This window comes from Oncorhynchus kisutch, unplaced genomic scaffold, assembly GCF_002021735.2.
Source record: "Oncorhynchus kisutch isolate 150728-3 unplaced genomic scaffold, Okis_V2 Okis05a-Okis16b_hom, whole genome shotgun sequence".
Classification (NCBI taxonomy): domain Eukaryota; kingdom Metazoa; phylum Chordata; class Actinopteri; order Salmoniformes; family Salmonidae; genus Oncorhynchus; species Oncorhynchus kisutch.
Genome location: NW_022261982.1, coordinates 2,795,963 through 2,809,435, shown reverse-complemented (window position 1 = coordinate 2,809,435; position 13,473 = coordinate 2,795,963). Strand labels below are relative to the sequence as shown.

The window sequence follows — 13,473 nt, the reverse complement described above, 5'->3', positions numbered from 1 at the left end:
AAAGTTCTGATATTTCATGAAAACAAAATATGTGTATGTTACATATGAGGTGTGTGTGTGTGTGATACATATGAGGTGTGTGTGTGTTACATATGAGGTGTGTGTGTTACATATGATATGAGGTGTGTACGTGTGTGATAGATATGAGGTGTGTGTGTGTGTGTGTGTTACATATGAGGTTTGTGTGTGTGTGATACATATGAGGTGTGTGTGTGTTACATATGAGGTGTGTGTGTTACATATGATATGAGGTGTGTATGTGTGTGATAGATATGAGGTGTGTGTGTGTGTGTTACATATGAGATGTGTGTGTTACATATGATATGAGGTGTGTATGTTACATATGATATGAGGTGTGTATGTGTGTTACATATGAGATGTGTGTGTGTGTTACATAAGAGGTGTGTATGTTACATATGATATGAGGTGTGTGTGTGTATGTTACATATGAGGTGTGTGTGTGATAGATATGATGTGTGTGTGTATGTTACATTTGATATGAGGTGTGTGTGTTACATATGAGGTGTGTGTGTGATACATATGAGGTGTGTGTGTGTTACATATGAGGTGTGTGTGTGTTACATATGAGGTGTGTGTGTGTTACATATGAGGTGTGTGTGTGTTACATATGAGGTGTGTATGTTACATATGATATGAGGTGTGTGTGTGACCCTTACCGGGCACTCAGTGATATTCTGGCTCCACTGGCTCATGTTGGAACTGTCCTCGATGGTGGTGCAACGCTTCTGCTTACGGTCCCAGCCACAGTAGGGGTCTCGGGCATCCAGGCAGTGCCTGTAGGACCCCAGGGCACGAAGACAGCAGTCAGTGGAGAGGGACAGCACTGGAAAAACAGCTCACACCTCAACTCACTCAACAACATGTTAGCGTAAAGATAGGAAAAGAGCTCTCCCCCAATAGAACCCATACAGTGTCAGACTGGTGCTAGTTGAGGTGTTGACACATCAAGAAGCACTCTGACATACACTCCACTGTAAGGCACTGTGCCATACAACACGCTTCACTGCAGCTAAGTGTTTGTCTGCTCCAGAAAAAACACAAGCTAATTTCAGTCATTAAATCCAGGATTGTTAATGAAAAGAAGTTGTCAGAGACCCCGGGAAGGGAACCCCCTAGCTTAGGAATGCTGTTTGACAATGTGTTTGTGAAAAGGCACAGGTCAGGGCAGCCCATAGAAATAGAAATTGATACAGGACTCTAGTGTTTACCAATTTATAGAGGTAGTAGAAGAAGAACGTGGACTACTTCAAAATGGAGATGGTCTCAATTGGTGCTGCCCGTGCTCTCACAGACACCATAATGGGACAGATACAATGATGTGATGTCTATCAAGGTTAATGGGCAGCCTCTCTACCATAAGACCCTGTCTGACAGGCACAGGTGAGGACAGCCTCTCTACCATAAGACTCTGTCTGACAGGCACAGGTGAGGACAGCCTCTCTACCATAAGAATCTGTCTGACAGGCACAGGTGAGGACAGCCTCTCTACCGTAGGACCCTGTCTGACAGGCACAGGTGAGGACAGCCTCTCTACCATAAGACTCTGTCTGACAGGCACAGGTGAGGACAGCCTCTCTACCATAAGACTCTGTCTGACAGGCACAGGTGAGGACAGCCTCTCTACCGTAGGACCCTGTCTGACAGGCACAGGTGAGGACAGCCTTTTAACCATAGGACCCTGTCTGACAGGCACAGGTAAGGACATAATTTTAACCATAGGACCCTGTCTGACAGGCACAGGTGAGGACATCCTTTTAACCATAGGACCCTGTGTGACAGGCACAGGTGAGGACAGCCTCTTTATGTAGGACTCTTTGAGGGGTCCTTCTCTTCCTGGTTGTTTATGTGGCTCCATGAGGCCCAGATGGAGCAGAGACAACAGGTCCTGTTGACCCAGAGCACTCAGTAGGCTGATGTACAGAGCAAGAGGCCAGTGTGTCTGTCTGCCTTGAATTATGGAGCGGAAGAGATAGTGTGTCAACATTGTGGAAGTGTTTCACGGTAAAGTCTAGTATGACTTTTCTTATGACCTATGTAGTGCTTATGAAGACTTTGTGAACGCTCTATAAAGCCTTTTATAGATTGTTTGATTATTTGCTGTCTTTGTATCTCCTGTTCCCTTGTATCTGTGCAAGATAATGTCAGTCCCAAATACCACCCTATTCCCTATATATTACACTACTACCAATGGGCCTTCGTCAAAAGTAGTGCACTATATAGGGAACAGGGTGGCATTTGGGACTAAGCCATCTACAATCTGATGAATGGAATATAACTGCACTAACACCAGCCTACCTAGGACGTATTGGTATTCTGTATAGGGAGCGCGACCAACAAAACACTCCCCTGCAATAAACAGTTGACAGATCAGTTCCTGATAATCAGCAGTAATATCAGTTTAGCAGGCAGCGGGGGAGAGACTATCTAACAACCACTGTGTTGATCACCCTGCTGACGGGCTGGCGGCTACAGACTACAGTAAATAATGGTTGTCTAAGAGGGATGGGAAGGGGTATGGTCAGTGTGTGTGTGTGTGTGTGTGTGTGTGTGTGTGTGTGTGTGTGTGTGTGTGTGTGTGTGTGTGTGTGTGTGTGTGTGTGTGTGTGTGTGAGAGAGAGAGAGATTTAATGGGGTTGGGAGTATAAACGTTTCGCTGTGAGACCAGAGTCAGAACGGGGATGGGTTAGTTTGGGCTTCCAGTCCTGTAAAGGCTCTTTTCTCCAGGTTTAGAGAGCCTCTCTCTACAGCAACTATACATTGCTAAGCAGTGGGGGGGTTAACAAGCCCCCCCAGACCCCCTAACTGTCCCTCAAACCTTCGCCTCATCTCCCACTGAGTGACCCCACTCTAGAAACAGTTTATCACACGACAGCCCCCAGTCTACCAGACAAGGTGTCACTGTGACCCGACTCTAGAAACAGTTTATCACACGACAGCCCCCAGTCTACCAGACAAGGTCTCACTCTGGGGGTACACAAGAGAGGGATGGAGAGAAGGAAGGTGAGAGGAGAGGCAAGGAAAGGAGGGAGAAAGAGATGTGACAGGAGAGGGGGATAGTATAAAGAAAGCCACTCCCAAGCTGCACCAGTAATAAATATCACCATATATCTCCAGTAATCAATATGTACATCTATCAATCACCAGTAATCAATATCTCCATCTATCAATCACCAGTAATCAATATCTCCATCTATCAATCACCAGTAATCAATATCTCCATCTATCAATCACCAGCAATCAAGATCTCCATCTATCAATCACCAGCAATCAACATCTCAATCTATCAATCACCAGTAATCAATATCTCCATCTATCAATCACCAGTAATCAATATCTCCATCTATCAATCACCAGTAATCAATATCTCCATCTATCAATCACCAGTAATCAATATCTCCATCTATCAATCACCAGTAATCAATATCTCCATCTATCAATCACCAGTAATCAATATCTCCATCTATCAATCACCAGTAATCTATATCTCAATCTATCAATCACCAGTAATCAATATCTCCATCTATCAATCACCAGTAATCAATATCTCCATCTATCAATCACCAGTAATCAATATCTCAATCTATCAATCACCAGTAATCAATATCTCCATCTATCAATCACCAGTAATCAATATCTCCATCTATCAATCACCAGTAATCAATATCTCAGTATTTCCCTACATAAAGCCATCCAGAGTCTGCCTGGATTACATTATGGAACGGAAGAGATAGTGTGTCAACATTGTGGAAGCGTTTCACGGTAAACTTTAGTATGACGGTAAAGTCTAGTAAGCCATCTACAATCTGATGAATGGAATATAACTGCACTAACACCAGCCTACCTAGGACGTATTGGTATTCTGTATAGGGAGCGCGACCAACAAAACACTCCCCTGCAATAAACAGTTGACAGATCAGTTCCTGATAATCAGCAGTAATATCAGTTTAGCAGGCAGCGGGAGAGAGACTATCTAACAACCACCGTGTTCATCACCCTGCTGACGGGCTGGTGGCTACAGACTACAGTAAATAATGGTTGTCTAAGAGGGATGGGAAGGGGGCAGGGGCATGGTCATAGTGTGTGTGTGTTACACAAAATGTCTCCACACGCAGTCGGTAACCCTGGTCTGTAGAAACAAAATGTCTCCACATGCGGTCCGTAACCCTGGTCTGTAGAGACAAAATGTCTCCACATGCGGTCCGTAACCCTGGTCTGTAGAGACAAAATGTCTCCACACGCAGATGCCATTCAGAACACAGAGTATAATGAGAGAAAACGTAACCTGGGGGCACACTGGGATTTATGGGGTTGTGAGAGGCTAGGCTAGGTAGTTCCTAACATGGGGTTGGAAGGGAGTGGCTAGGCTAGGTAGTTCCTAACATGGGGTTGGAAGGGAGTGGCTAGGATAGGTAGTTCCTGACATGGGGTTGGAGGGGAGTGGCTAGGATAGGTAGTTCCTAACATGGGGTTGGAAGGGAGTGGCTAGGCTAGGTGGTTCCTGACATGGGGTTGGAAGGGAGTGGCTAGGCTAGGTGGTTCCTGACATGGGGTTGGAAGGGAGTGGCTAGGCTAGGTGGTTCCTGACATGGGGTTGGAAGGGAGTGGCTAGGCTAGGTGGTTCCTGACATGGGGTTGGAAGGGAGTGGCTAGGCTAGGTGGTTCCTGACATGGGGTTGGAAGGGAGTGGCTAGGCTAGGTGGTTCCTGACATGGGGTTGGAAGGGAGTGGCTAGGCTAGGTAGTTCCTGACATGGGGTTGGAAGGGAGTGGCTAGGCTAGGTGGTTCCTGACATGGGGTTGGAAGGGAGTGGCTAAGCTAGATAGTTCCTGACATGGGGTTGGAAGGGAGTGGCTAGGCTAGGTGGTTCCTGACATGGGGTTGGAAGGGAGTGGCTAGGCTAGGTGGTTCTTGACATGGGGTTGGAAGGGAGTGGCTAGGCTAGGTGATTCCTGACATGGGTTTGGAAGGGAGTGGCTAGGCTAGGTGATTCCTGACATGGGTTTGGAAGGGAGTGGCTAGGCTAGGTGATTCCTGACATGGGTTTGGAAGGGAGTGGCTAGGCTAGCTGATTCCTGACATGGGGTTGGAAGGGAGTGGCTAGGCTAGGTGATTCCTGACATGGGTTTGGAAGGGAGTGGCTAGGCTAGGTGATTCCTGACATGGGGTTGGAGGGGAGTGGCTAGGCTAGCTGATTCCTGACATGGGGTTGGAAGGGAGTGGCTAGGCTAGGTGGCTCCTGACATGGGGTTGGAAGGGAGTGGCTAGGCTAGGTGGTTGCTGACATGGGGTTGGAAGGGAGTGGCTAGGCTCGGTGGTTCTTGACATGGGGTCGGAAGGGAGTGGCTAGGCTGAGTAGTTCCTGACATGGGGTTGGAAGGGAGTGGCTAGGCTAGGTAATTACTGACATGGGGTTGGAATGGAGTGGCTAGGCTAGGTGGTTCCTGACATGGAGTTGGAAGGGAGTGGCTAGGCTAGGTGGTTCCTGACATAGGGTTGGAAGGGAGTGGCTAAGGGGATGATTAGGTGGCCATGAGGGCCAGATTGGATATTTTAGCCAGGACCCTGGGATTAACAACCCAACTCTTATTTTTTATTTTTTTATTTTTTATTTCACCTTTATTTAACCAGGTAGGCTAGTTGAGAACAAGTTCTCATTTGCAACTGCGACCTGGCCAAGATAAAGCATAGCAGTGTGAGCATACAACAAAGAGTTACACATGGAGTAAACAATTAACAAGTCAATAACACAGTAGAAAACGAAGGGGGGGTCTATATACAATGTGTGCAAAAGGCATGAGGAGGTAGGCAAATAATTAAAATTAGTGATAAAAGATCAGATGGTCATGTACAGGTAGAGATATTGGTGTGCAGAAGAGCAGAAAAGTAAATAAATAAAAACAGTATGGGGATGAGGTAGGTGAAAAGGGTGGGCTATTTACCAATAGACTATGTACAGCTGCAGCGATCGGTTAGCTGCTCAGATAGCTGATGTTTGAAGTTGGTGAGGGAGATAAAAGTCTCCAACTTCAGCGATTTTTGCAATTCGTTCCAGTCACAGGCAGCAGAGTACTGGAACGAAAGGCGGCCAAATGAGGTGTTGGCTTTAGGGATGATCAGTGAGATACACCTGCTGGAGCGCGTGCTACGGATGGGTGTTGCCATCGTGACCAGTGAGCTGAGATAAGGCGGAGCTTTACCTAGCATAGACTTGTAGATGACCTGGAGCCAGTGGGTCTGGCGACGAATATGTAGCGAGGGCCAGCCGACTAGAGCATACAAGTCGCAGTGGTGGGTAGTATAAGGTGCTTTAGTGACAAAACGGATGGCACTGTGATAGACTGCATCCAGTTTGCTGAGTAGAGTGTTGGAAGCCATTTTGTAGATGACATCGCCGAAGTCGAGGATCGGTAGGATAGTCAGTTTTACTAGGGTAAGCTTGGCGGCTTGAGTGAAGGAGGCTTTGTTGCGGAATAGAAAGCCGACTCTTGATTTGATTTTCGATTGGAGATGTTTGATATGAGTCTGGAAGGAGAGTTTGCAGTCTAGCCAGACACCTAGGTACTTATAGACGTCCACATATTCTAGGTCGGAACCATCCAGGGTGGTGATGCTAGTCGGGCATGCAGGTGCAGGCAGCGACCGGTTGAAAAGCATGCATTTGGTTTTACTAGCGTTTAAGAGCAGTTGGAGGCCACGGAAGGAGTGTTGTATGGCATTGAAGCTTGTTTGGAGGTTAGATAGCACAGTGTCCAAAGACGGGCCGAAAGTATATAGAATGGTGTCGTCTGCGTAGAGGTGGATCAGGGAATCGCCCGCAGCAAGAGCAACATCATTGATATACACAGAGAAAAGAGTCGGCCCGAGAATGGAACCCTGTGGCACCCCCATAGAGACTGCCAGAGGACCGGACAGCATGCCCTCCGATTTGACACACTGAACTCTGTCTGCAAAGTAATTGGTGAACCAGGCAAGGCAGTCATCCGAAAAACCGAGGCTACTGAGTCTGCCGATAAGAATATGGTGATTGACAGAGACGAAAGCCTTGGCAAGGTCGATGAAGACGGCTGCACAGTACTGTCTTTTATCGATGGCGGTTATGATGTCGTTTAGTACCTTGAGTGTGGCTGAGGTGCACCCATGACCGGCTCGGAAACCAGATTGCACAGCGGAGAAGGTACGGTGGGATTCGAGATGGTCAGTGACCTGTTTGTTGACTTGGCTTTCGAAGACCTTAGATAGGCAGGGCAGGATGGATATAGGTCTGTAACAGTTTGGGTCCAGGGTGTCTCCCCCTTTGAAGAGGGGGATGACTGCGGCAGCTTTCCAATCCTTGGGGATCTCAGACGAGATGAAAGAGAGGTTGAACAGGCTGGTAATAGGGGTTGCGACAATGGTGGCAGATAGTTTCAGAAATAGAGGGTCCAGATTGTCAAGCCCAGCTGATTTGTACGGGTCCAGGTTTTGCAGCTCTTTCAGAACATCTGCTATCTGGATTTGGGTAAAGGAGAACCTGGAGAGGCTTGGGCGAGGAGCTGCGGGGGGGGCGGAGCTGTTGGCCGAGGTTGAAGTAGCCAGGCGGAAGGCATGGCCAGCCGTTGAGAAATGCTTATTGAAGTTTTCGATAATCATGGATTTATCAGTGGTGACCGTGTTACCTAGCCTCAGTGCAGTGGGCAGCTGGGAGGAGGTGCTCTTGTTCTCCATGGACTTCACAGTGTCCCAGAACTTTTTGGAGTTGGAGCTACAGGATGCAAACTTCTGCCTGAAGAAGCTGGCCTTAGCTTTCCTGACTGACTGCGTGTATTGGTTCCGGACTTCCCTGAACAGTTGCATATCACGGGGACTATTCGATGCTATTGCAGTCCGCCACAGGATGTTTTTGTGCTGGTCGAGTCTGGGGTGAACCAAGGGCTGTATCTGTTCTTAGTTCTGCATTTTTTGAACGGAGCATGCTTATCTAAAATGGTGAGGAAGTTACTTTTAAAGAATGACCAGGCATCCTCAACTGACGGGATGAGGTCAATGTCCTTCCAGGATACCCGGGCCAGGTCGATTAGAAAGGCCTGCTCACAGAAGTGTTTTAGGGAGCGTTTGACAGTGATGAGGGGTGGTCGTTTGACTGCGGCTCCGTAGCGGATACAGGCAATGAGGCAGTGATCGCTGAGATCCTGGTTGAAGACAGCGGAGGTGTATTTGGAGGGCCAGTTGGTCAGGATGACGTCTATGAGGGTGCCCTTGTTTACAGAGTTAGGGTTGTACCTGGTGGGTTCCTTGATGATTTGTGTGAGATTGAGGGCATCTAGCTTAGATTGTAGGACTGGCGGGGTGTTAAGCATATCCCAGTTTAGGTCACCTAACAGAACAAACTCTGAAGCTAGATGGGGGGTGATCAATTCACAAATGGTGTCCAGGGCACAGCTGGGAGCTGAGGGGGGTCGGTAGCAGGCGGCAACTGTGAGAGACTTATTTCTGGAGAGAGTAATTTTCAAAATTAGTAGTTCGAACTGTTTGGGTATGGACCTGGAAAGTATGACATTACTTTGCAGGCCATCTCTGCAGTAAACTGCAACTCCTCCCCCTTTGGCAGTTCTATCTTGACGGAAGATGTTATAGTTGGGTATGGAAATCTCTGAATTTTTGGTGGCCTTCCTGAGCCAGGATTCAGACACAGCAAGGACATCAGGGTTAGCAGAGTGTGCTAAAGCAGTGAGTAAGACAAACTTAGGGAGGAGGCTTCTGATGTTGACATGCATGAAACCAAGGCTTTTTCGAACACAGAAGTCAACCAATGAGGGTGCCTGGGGACATGCAGGGCCTGGGTTTACCTCCACATCACCCGCGGAACAGAGAAGGAGTAGTATGAGGGTGCGGCTAAAGGCTATCAAAACTGGTCGCCTAGAGCGTTGGGGACAGAGAATAAGAGGAGCAGGTTTCTGGGCATGGTAGAATATATTCAGGGCATAATGCGCAGACAGGGGTATGGTGGGGTGCGGGTACAGCGGAGGTAAGCCCAGGCACTGGGTGATGATGAGAGAGGTTGTATCTCTGGACATGCTGGTAGTAATGGGTGAGGTCACCGCATGTGTGGGAGGTGGGACAAAGGAGTTATCAGGGGTATGAAGAGTGGAACTAGGGGCTCCATTGTGAACTAAAACAATGATAACTAACCTGAACAACAGTATACAAGGCATATTGACATTTGAGAGAGACATACAGCGAGGCATACAGTAATCACAGGTGTTGAATTGGGAAAGCTAGCTAAAACAGTAGGTGAGACAACAGCTAATCAGCTAGCACAACAACAGCAGGTAAAATGGCGTAGACTAGGCAACGGGGCCAACAGATAAAACAAACAAGCAGAATGGAGTACCGTGATTTATGGACAGTCCAGCGTGCATCAGCTATGTAGCCAAGAGATCAGTGTCCAGGGGGCAGCGGTGGATGGGGAAGGGAAGCTGGACTGGCGAGTGTTATCCAGGTTTAAAAAAACGAACAATGACTAAATAGCTTGTAGCTAGTTAGCTGGTTAGCTTCTGGAGGTTCTTGAGTGTGTTCTAAAAATAAATAAAAAATAATAGCGATTCCGTATCACATTGGGTGAGGCAGGTTTCCGGAAGGTATAAACAAATTAAAAGTCAAAAGAGATAGAAAGTAAATATGGGTCCGGTGGGCGTTTGGGACGCGGCGATTCAGGCGGTTAGCAGGCCTGTGCTAACAAGCTAACAGTTTGTAGGCCCGGGCTATGCAGGTGTAGAAGCACGGTGGCTAGGAAAAACTCCCTAGAAAGGCCAAAACAAGGTAGCAGTTAGCGGACCGGAGCTGGACAAGCTAGCAGTTAGCAGGCCGAATTAGCAAGCAGGGAGATAGCGAGGGCTAGAGAGTTAGCCTTTGGGGGACGTCGCGATGGGGTGAGTCTGTTTATTCCTCTTCATGCGGTGACATCGATAGACCGGTCATGGGCCCGGGTATTGTAGCTCAGGAGTATGCTACGGTGGTAGCGCAGGCCGGGCTAGCTTCAAGCTAAGTGGGTGGAAACGCTAGCCAGGGGTAATCATCCGGGGTTGCGGTTTAGCTAGATAGCTAGTTGTGAAGATCCAGCGTATTTGGAAGCTTAGGTTTAGCAAAATGTTTTTAAAGGGATAGCTATGTAAAAAAACGAAAAATATGTAAAAAACGAAAAATAAACAAAATATAAACAAAATATACAGGGACACGACACGACAGGACGACTTACTGCTACGCCATCTTGGATTCTCAGTGCCATGGGATCTTTAATGACTACAGAGAATCAGGACACCCGTTTAACATACCATCTGAAAAACGGCACCCTACACATGGCAATGTCCCCAATCACTGCCCTGGGGCACTGGGATCTTAGCTTCAGAGACATGGAATACAGGGTGGTATGCCGATGGTTATTACACAGTTAATACACAGGATGATATGTAAAATATGTGGTAAAAGCTAGGGGTAGGACACATGCAATCACCATGACAACTACTTAATCTATTGTAGTAATGGGATGCCTTTCACATTAACATCCATCTATGTCCAGTCAGTTAGGGAGGTGGTCAGTTCACTATCTTTCCCACAACGACAACCCTCTCTCTCCCTCTCTCTTTTCCCCTGACTGTATTTATTTCCTGTGCCCCTCCTTCCTCCTCCCCTCTGACAGGTGAGAGTGATGGATCGCACAGAAAACCTCTGCTGGCACTGCAACACCATCCCAGTCTGCCATTGTACTGGCTCCAGTCTGTAGCCGGAACCAGAGGAAATGAGTTTTAGCACCGGGAGAGGCAGAGGGCAGTGGTCACAAGGAGCTAGCAGGGATCCATCCAACGGCAGAGGTCAAATGTAATTACAGGGAGCCTCAGCTGGATTGGTTACTTACAGATGTGGCCAGATGGTGACACATTGCACTTTACAAAAGAAGTGCGACTGAGCAGAATGAGCTGTTCTTACCCTGCAGGCACCTGCAACTTACCACAGGTGAGATAAATTACACAGTAAATGAGAAGCATTGCCTCCAACCAAGTTAATTAGAATTTTGAATAATTTAGTCTAGGCCAATCATTTTTTTTCAATTTCAGTTAGAATCCCCCCCCCCCCCCAAAAAAAAAGGTGAGTCATGCAAGGGTGCCAATATATCATGCATTGGTGCCAATATATCTGACTGCATCTGTACAGTATAAACAGGGGGTAATGACATGGCAGATTAAGTATGGTGTTATTCATGAATGAATGACTGGCAAATGCTGTTCGGCTGATACTGAATGAATAAAAGCACCTGCTAAATGGCATATATTATAAATGAATGTACATATTAAATAATGATATGCTAATATGTATTAAACACATCACTGTGTATGTATGGTGAGGTGTCATGCCATTGGCTGTTAGAGGTGGACAGGATGTGGAACCTATGGAAGCTACAGGAGTGTAAGAAACCTTATATATCAGTAGTCATTATAGTCATAACACCACCATTCTTCATACTGTACAGTAAGGTGTGATATTATTATAGTCATAACACCACCATTCTTCATACTGTACAGTAAGGTGTGATATCATTATAGTCATAACACCACCATTCTTCATACTGTACAGTAAGGTGTGATATCATTATAGTGATAACACCACCATTCTTCATACTGTACAGTAAGGTGTGATATCATTATAGTGATAACACCACCATTCTTCATACTGTACAGTAAGGTGTGATATCATTATAGTCATAACACCACCATTCTTCATACTGTACAGTAAGGTGTGATATCATTATAGTCAAAACACCACCATTCTTCATACTGTACAGTAAGGTGTGATATCATTATAGTCATGTCTCAGCCTCCAGTATTTATGCTGCAGTAGTTTATGTGTCGGGGGGCTAGGGTCAGTTTGTTATATCTGGAGTACTTCTCCTGTCCTTTTCGGTGTCCTGTGTGAATCTAAGTGTGCGTTCTCTAATTCTCTCCTTCTCTCTTTCTTTCTCTCTCTCGGAGGACCTGAGCCCTAGGACCATGCCCCAGGATTACCTGACATGATGACTCCTTGCTGTCCCCAGTCCACCTGGCCGTGCTGCTGCTCCAGTTTCAACTGTTCTGCCTTATTATTATACGACCATGCTGGTCATTTATGAACATTTGAACATCTTGGCCATGTTCTGTTATAATCTCCACCCGGCACAGCCAGAAGACGACTGGCCACACCACATAGCCTGGTTCCTCTCTAGGTTTCTTCCTAGGTTTTGGCCTTTCTAGGGAGTTTTTCCTAGCCACCGTGCTTCTACACCTGCATTGCTTGCTGTTTGGGGTTTTAGGTGGGGTTCTGTACAGCACTTTGAGATATCAGCTGATGTACGAAGGGCTATATAAATACATTTGATTTGATTTAGTCATAACACCACCATTCTTCATACTGTACAGTAAGGTGTGATATCATTATAGTGATAACACCACCATTCTTCATACTGTACAGTAAGGTGTGATATCATTATAGTGATAACACCACCATTCTTCATACTGTACAGTAAGGTGTGATATCATAGTCATAACACCACCATTCTTCATACTGTACAGTAAGGTGTGATATCATTATAGTGATAACACCACCATTCTTCATACTGTACACAACTAGCTATCTAGCTAAACCGCAACCCCGGATGATTACCCCTGGCTAGCGTTTCCACCCACTTAGCTTGAAGCTAGCCCGGCCTGCGCTACCACCGTAGCATACTCCTGAGCTACAATACCCGGGCCCATGACCGGTCTATCGATGTCACCGCATGAAGAGGAATAAACAGACTCACCCCATCGCGACGTCCCCCAAAGGCTAACTCTCTAGCCCTCGCTATCTCCCTGCTTGCTAATTCGGCCTGCTAACTGCTAGCTTGTCCAGCTCCGGTCCGCTAACTGCTACCTTGTTTTGGCCTTTCTAGGGAGTTTTTCCTAGCCACCGTGCTTCTACACCTGCATTGCTTGCTGTTTGGGGTTTTAGGTGGGGTTCTGTACAGCACTTTGAGATATCAGCTGATGTACGAAGGGCTATATAAATACATTTGATTTGATTTAGTCATAACACCACCATTCTTCATACTGTACAGTAAGGTGTGATATCATTATAGTGATAACACCACCATTCTTCATACTGTACAGTAAGGTGTGATATCATTATAGTGATAACACCACCATTCTTCATACTGTACAGTAAGGTGTGATATCATAGTCATAACACCACCATTCTTCATACTGTACAGTAAGGTGTGATATCATTATAGTGATAACACCACCATTCTTCATACTGTACAGTAAGGTGTGATATCATTATAGTGATAACACCACCATTCTTCATACTGTACAGTAAGGTTTGATATCATTATAGTGATAACACCACCATTCTTCATACTGTACAGTAAGGTGTGATATCATTATAGTGATAACACCACCATTCTTC

The 13,473-nt window shown here is 46.4% G+C and overlaps 1 protein-coding gene across 2 annotated transcripts in view; it reads right to left on the bottom strand.

Moving 5' to 3' along the window:
• LOC109877231 (semaphorin-5B) overlaps positions 1-13,473 on the bottom strand; it is a 104,387-nt gene that overhangs the window by 22,521 nt on the left and 68,393 nt on the right. For both annotated transcript variants that reach the window (XM_031813664.1, XM_031813665.1), the window contains exon 12: positions 678-795. In XM_031813664.1, the coding sequence (XP_031669524.1) occupies positions 678-795 (118 nt within the window). The remainder of the gene's footprint in view (positions 1-677; positions 796-13,473) is intronic.